Genomic DNA, 7366 nt, shown 5'->3' on the forward strand with positions numbered 1-7366 from the left:
ACATTAATTTTGAATAAAAGTGAATAAATGTGAAGTTAACAAACTTCTTAAAAACTTTCTATTTTTATGGTCCATTTGTAGTATCTAAAAATGTGGTCCTTAATTTAAATTTATTAATTTAGAAATTATTATAGTATAATAATTTTTGTTTTATATTTTTAATATTGTATATATTTAAAAACTTGAAATGAATATATTACATAAGATTTTATACAAACAATACATAAAAGCATATTTAAAACACAATGCAAAACGATTAATTGAAATCTTAATTGGTTCCGAATTTTTGCCATATATTCTCAACCAAAACATCTTTCAAACTTTGATGCATTTTTCGATCACGAAGGTCATTTCGTCTGATCATTATGTTCCTCATTAGGTTAGTGACATTTGAAGGCGTATCTATAGAATATAAGAGATCCACTTCTGGAGTTCTGCTTGAATCTGCTTGTGTGAATGTTACCTTATCAATCTGAGTGGCTATATCTCGTTCGTCTTCTACTATCATATTGTGCAGTATGATGCATGCTCTCATAATCTTTCCAATTTTTTTCTTACTCAAAAAAAGAGTTGGGTTTCTGACTATGGCAAATCGAGCTTGCAAAACGCCAAAAGCACGCTCGACATCTTTACGTGTGGCTTCTTGACATGTAGCAAATAAAGATGCTTTCGGATCTTCTAGCATTGGAATTGATTGGATAAAAGTAGCCCAATTTGGATAAATACCATATGTAAGATAGTAAGCCATATGATAGGCTCGTCCATTGACAAAGTATTTCACTTTGGGAGCTATACCTTGTAATATGTCATCAAAAACAAGTGAGCGATCGAGAACATTAATATCATTTAATGTACATGGAGGTCCAAAAAATATGTGCGTGCCATATCCAGAGGTCTTGTGAATGTACAACCTCTAAAACAATTGTTGGCTTTCCAGATCCACGTGTGGATTGACCTTTCCATGCGGTCGGGCAATTCTTCCACTCCCAATGCATATAATCTATGCTGTCTATCATTCCGGGAAATCCGCGCCACTCTCCAATAACGAGTAGTCATTGAAGATCTTCTACTGTGGGTCTTTGGAGGTACTCATCTCCAAATAAATTAATGACTCCTTCAATGAACTGTTCCAAGCATAACATCGCAGTGCTTTCAGCAAGCTGGAGGTATTCGTCAACTGCATCAGCTGCACAACCATATGCCATCATACGAATTGCTGCTGTAGATTTTTGTAGTGCAGAGAGACCGAACCTTCCAGTAGCATCTTGTCGTTGTCGAAAGTATGGAACTTCAGCAGAGAGTCGTTCAACGATACGCAAGAACAAGGCTTTGTTCATTCTAAAACGGCGACAAAAGAGGTGAGGAGGATATGTTGCATCGTCGAGAAATAATCTTCCCATAAGCGTCTGTGACCACCTTCACGGTCTCTTTCAATGAAGGATCGTTTTGGCTTCTCTGTGGTTGCTTCTTGTTGATCATTGAATGCTTGGTTGAAACGATTCTCGAATGCTTTATCAAAAAAATTATCAAATGCTTGATCAAAGTAGTCATCCATCCTTTCTTCAATATTATTAGAAGAAGATACCATTTCACCAAAGAAAGGAGAAAAATATATATTTTAAAAGTTTTTGGTGGATAAAGAAAGGAGAAAAAGATGCAACTGGAAAATATTGTATCGTGAGAGATTGTAAAAAAAGACAATGAAATGTGAATCCATATTGATAAACTCTTCATGTCACTTATATAGAGGAGATTGTAAAAAAAAATTGTGGTTTACATTGCTTGTAAAATTTGTGGTGTCTATAATACAAAGTACATATAGTACATACATCCATGACCATGTGCAAAAGAGTAACAATAACTTATGGCTGGCTTTGTTCTCTTCTTGTCTACTTCTTCAACATCCGTAACCTAGTGTCCAACTCACAAAACTTGTGGCTGGCCTTGTTCTTCCCCTTGTCTTCTGCTCCTTTTCTTCTTGTCTTCTACAGTCCCAAATGCATGTACCCCTCACGGTCTCTTTCAAATGTCCCAAATGCATGTACCTGTTATAGTCGCCAATACAACAACCAAACTTGTTCATACAAAAACTCCAACTCAAACTGTTAACAGTTAAACATAACATATACATAACCAACCGACTGTCATTATAAACCAAACAAGTTGAATTCAAACATAAACATCAATTCAACTCATACCATAAAACAGATATACAACTCATAGCATAAAACAGAACTGAAAGGAATAACATACAAGCAATGTAAACCTTAACATAAACTCAAACTAACTTGACAACATGTCACTAATTAGCTTATTCTTTAAAGCTAATTCCATTTCTGGAAGCGGCTCCGTTTTAGCTAGAAGACGGTCAAGCATTTTATGCATTGTTTGCTTCTCTTTGATCATACTTTGCTTCTCTTTCAAATCAAATTCTTTTTGCCTTATCTCCCACATGCTCTGAAACTCCTCAAGCGAAGCGCCTTCTTCTTCCACAATATTTGGCTTGCTCAACACCTTTTTACCCTTGGCCTTTGCTGCCTTAACACCTGGAGGACGAGCTTCTTCTTCCACATTCGCTGGAACTGAGGTTGATGACTGTGAAGGATGGTCATCATGTTTTCTTCTCTTAGAAGCTCCAGTACCTTTTTTAGTAGAAGCTCCACACTATTTCTGATCATGGCGAAGCTCTCTCCAAGCATGCTCAAGTGTGAACTGCACATTGCAATCGTTGAAGAATATATGGTAAGCCAATTTAATCACATCATCCTCATTTTGGCCACTAGTTTTCTGTTTTGTTTCAGCCTCATAGCTTCCAAAAAACTTGCAAACCGTCTCATTGATCTTCTGCCACCTTTTTTTGCAGTGCTTGGCCTCTCTCTTATCCACACCAGCAAGCTTAGGACTAGCAGCATAATAATCTGCTATGCGTGACCAAAAATTATTGCATTTTTGGTCATTAGAAATAATGGCATCCTTGCTAGTGTTGAGTCAAGCACCGATGAGAATCAAATCTTCTTTCTGAGACCATTTCCTTCTTTGTTGACGCTCCTTAGGTTGGTGTTCACCTTCGCTTGGAACCTCATCATAGTCATTGGCTTCGACAGTGTTGGTTGTGGTTTGACTAGTTAAAAGATCCATAAAACCTAACATGTCACTAGATGGTTCCATAGTCAAGTTTTTGGTTGGTGGTTAAAGGAGAAGGAAGAGAAAGAAAGAGTGTTTGTCGTTGGTGTTTAAAGGAGACGGAAGAGATAGAAAGAGTTTTTATGGTTTGTAATTAAAGGAGAAAGAAGAGTAACAAGAATAGTTTATGGTTGAAGAAGAAGGAAGAGTAAGAAGAATTTATCTATATAACAAGAGATTTAATTGAAGTTTATGGTTAAAAGTCACATAAGTAGCAATCAATGGTGGACATAAGTTTTTACCTAATAACATACAACCAACCATTTATCACACTGCAAAAATTTGGTTGAATGGTTCACTAAATAATGATGTGACTTAATTCAACAAGAAAAACATTAAAGCATTCATTCGTGTGTTGAACTAATATTAACTTGGTGGAACAAAAGATTGACCAAAATTCAAACCAGAAAAAACAAAAAAAACAAAACAAAGGTTGGTTACTTACTTGTGCATACGGCTGAGATAGTGGGAATAGGACGAACATTAAACGGCAGAATAATGATTTGTACTCCTCAACACAAAATGCAAACTCAATTTTTAACTATGAAAATTTCTGTGTGTATATATCACCAACGTATACATACACAGTTTAAACACACAGAAGAAAAGAAAACCCAAACAAACAATAATAATGGTTTTGTTATTTTGTTAGAGATCAAGACGAATATGTCTACGCTTAATAATAATGGTATGGTTATAAGATGTGTGGACAGTGGACCAACCTAGCTGTTGTTTTCAAGATAAGATGATGAATTGATGATCAGAGTTATATTCACACTCACACATTTCATACAAATCCATGGATCGATCATTGTCGTGCTTGTCACTCTCAACGGGATCAAATCCATGGATCGATCAGCCTTAAAGCACAAAGACAACATTTTTCTACAGAGCAAGCCCGATCATGAATCATGTAAGAGATCATAACATACCTTGGTCTTGATCCCAATTTGCCAACAGTCATTCACAAATTTGAGGAAGATATCAGTATCATAGAAAAGCTAGGTAACAATCAAATCTGCTCCAACATCAACATGTTTCACTAGCCACAACCCATCAGATCAAAGACGAGTAAGTAACCAAACTCAACACACACAAAATGCAAAGGCAAGAACAACACAAATCTGAACCTTTTTCTTCAGGTAAGCAAGATCACTCTGATAAGATTCAGGAGTAGCAAGTCCATTAGCTTCAATAACATCCGGATGAGCCTCTGATTTAAACAAAAACACACAAATCCTCAATCAGAGATCAAAAATACAAACACAAAATACAAGAACAAAACCAGCAAAAAGGATGGGGCAAATTCAATAACAAGATAACCAGCAACAGTGATTCCAAAGTAATCACCATACTTGCTCCAAATATGATTGACCAGATCCAAAGCACAAGCAAAACCTCCTTCAACCTGAACGAATTTATCTTGTCCATGAGGAGGATCTCCTCTAAGAGCAAGCACATTCTGAATCCCATTAGATCTAATCGTCTCAAGAGCGTGGTCAATCTTCTCGACAATCATGTTGGTACAAGTGAGATGCATCATAGTCTCGACGCAAATCACATTCTGTATCCTCGAAGCCGGCGGTGGATCCTCCTGCACCCCAAGTGATATCGCAGAAAAGAGAGAGAAAAAACGACTAGGTTAAACAAAAAAAAAACAGGGCTTTTTTTTTCTTTCTAAAATTTTGCTCACAAGCTGACACATGTTACCTAAGCATCGCTCCTAAAATCTCTAAGCTAAAGATCGATTGTTAACTAATTAGGATTTCTGATTTATCTTTTTAGCTTTTTAAGCTAACAACTTTGCTAAAATACAACCAATGGAGTTGCTCTCATGAAACTAAAAATGACGTATCTTAATAAATACGATACTTATAAAACAAAAAAAATGAGAGCGATGCGATTTTGGTTTTCACACTGGTTCATCATTTCTTCGTGTCTCTTCTCTTCTAAGCGCCGATCTCGCCAGTTTTTGGCAGTTTTTTCAAGGGTTGGTAATGGTAAAATGGCTACCAATGTTGTAACCGCCTTCATCGAAACCTATATAATCCTTGCGTTGGTCTCTGGTTTCCTCAGGTTGATCATAGTGAAATTAATCATTTTTCGTTGTTCATATTACTGATGGCAGATCGAATCAGACGCCAAATGAAAGAAATTGCTTTGGGTATTGAGGATGCTACGGTTCATCTCTCAGCCGATCTATGTGCAGAAGCGATTCAAGCGACACAATTCAGTCTAATGGTGAAGCTGGTCAACCCTAGGAAGAAGAACCTTCGTGCGATGCTAAGTACTTCACCAAGGCTTTGGGAGAGTAATGATGAGATCTCTGGTCGAATCTTGGAGAATAAGAAGATTCAATTCATATTTCACTCCGAGGAATCCATGGCGGCTGTTGAGCGAAGAGGACCTTGGTTCTTTAATGAATGGATGTGTGTTACACAACGATGGCATCCTAACCAAACTGATGCGGATTTGACTTCCATTCCTTTTTGGGTTCAAATTTGGGGAATTCCGGTCCATTTCCTCACCCTTCGTATGATAACCTTCATCGGAGAAACGATTGGAAATTTCCTGGAGACTGATTTTGGCGAAGATGGGGCGGTCTTAATCGACTATGTGCGAATACGACTACTATGTGATTTAAGATTGGAATCACTCCAACTTAAGATCACACAAGGATCAAGAGATTCAAAGCTTATCTTGCGGAAGGTGGAATTCACGAGCTGGCTCTGAAGCACTCTCTTGTGAATCAAGGTGTGGTACGATGGATAAGAGGGTGATTGACTCGCTCAATCGGTGGGATAATCGACTCGCTCGATCAATGAACGAATGAAGGATGTTGAATCACTCAACAAACTTAATACGCAGGATTCTGAAGCACTAAGTGAATCACTCACAAAGAACTAAAGAACAAAGCAATACAAAGACTCAAACTTTGTAAAGAAGAAAACGTTTCTATTACTTTTAAAATGATCAAGAGTGATTTACAATGAACAAACTAAAGAGCATATATAGGCTCAACTACACGTTCTAGTGTTCTAAAACAAGAAAGGAATCACAACAATTAATGAAAATATGATCATTGGACCATTAAGTGTAGAATCAGTCCAAATAAGGCAAGAAGATGTGTCTTGTATCTCGTTAGCTTGGGGAGGAAGTGGTGACGTCTTGGAAGCTTCTTAGGCACTTGTGGAAACTCGAATATGCACAAAAATAAAATAGGAAGTAGTCGTTGTGCATTGATGACAATCGGGTCCGAAATAGGCAAGTAATAATAGAATTGAATCCGCCTGATCCAACGACTATTATTGCGTGTGATATCCTCCAAATATTCTCTAGTAGTTGTAGAAGCTCTCCTGGTTTCAATATGTAGATTTGGGGCACGTCTAAGTGAAAGCAAATGGAAGTTTCCATATCTGGCTCCAAGTAAATCAACGGACATGATTCAAAGGGTGGTTTGGACTTGGGTCTTCTCTTGGGTTGTTCTCCATTGGTTGGGGACTTGTGGTGAATCAAATAGGTGTGTGGGCTTCCTCCAGGGCTGGTCCAAGTGTCAAAAGTCCGAAACTCTTCATAGCTTGCAATGATGTCTGATTCATCCGCGAGTAGTTCAACATGTCTGTCAGCGAGTAGTTCAGCATGTTTGTCAGCGAGTAGTTCAGCAGGTCCAGCGAGTAGTCCAACAAGTACTTCAGCTATGACTTCTTGTGTCATCTTTGAATCAGATGAATGGTAAGTGGTTCATTGATGACTTGGTGTTGCCTCATTAAAAACCTTTCTAGGTAAACCTAGTGAGAAAAACCCTAGACAAGGGAAAAAGAGTGCAACAGTCATATCCCAACAATGAGGTGATTTGACTTGATGATGCTTGATCCCTCTTGAACCATTGGACTTCTTAGGTTTAATTAGATGATGAATAATTAACCCTTCTCTTTGTGCTTGATCAGAACTCCATTTGGAAAAAGATTCTCCAAGATGCTCTTCGTGGACCAGTTTTGTGTGTGGACCGGTTGGTTCGCCATGCTCCCAGTTTGGTTTAGTTCTGATGTCCGCATAACTATGGAATGTCAACACTCCTCTACGGTTCCAACGCCAATTCCAGTTTGGAAATCACACTTGTACTCTTAAGTTTCGATATGAGAAACTCCGCAACTTTTGCACACACTGTGGCTTGATAACTCAT

General features: G+C 37.8%; 1 protein-coding gene across 7 annotated transcripts; it reads right to left on the reverse strand.

Annotated features, from left to right (window-relative positions):
- LOC104776889 (methylenetetrahydrofolate reductase 1-like) lies at positions 722–4964 on the reverse strand. 7 transcript variants are annotated; one of them, XR_766182.2, is made up of 4 exons: positions 4539–4956; positions 4314–4396; positions 4116–4225; positions 722–2045 (listed from the first exon to the last, which is right to left on the reverse strand). XR_766182.2 is itself a non-coding variant. In XM_010501047.2 (4 exons), exons 1-4 carry the CDS (start codon positions 4724–4726, stop codon positions 1986–1988), a joined length of 342 nt encoding a protein of 113 aa, XP_010499349.1. In that variant the 5' UTR covers positions 4727–4952; the 3' UTR covers positions 1709–1985. The 7 variants fall into 7 exon arrangements, 4 of the variants coding, with proteins under 4 accessions (XP_010499349.1, XP_010499353.1, XP_010499351.1 ...); XM_010501047.2 differs by having other exon boundaries at positions 1709–2045; positions 4116–4121; positions 4534–4952; XM_010501051.2 differs by having other exon boundaries at positions 1709–2045; positions 4116–4121; positions 4539–4949.

The sequence above is a fragment of the Camelina sativa genome, chromosome 3 (genome assembly GCF_000633955.1).
Source record: "Camelina sativa cultivar DH55 chromosome 3, Cs, whole genome shotgun sequence".
Classification (NCBI taxonomy): domain Eukaryota; kingdom Viridiplantae; phylum Streptophyta; class Magnoliopsida; order Brassicales; family Brassicaceae; genus Camelina; species Camelina sativa.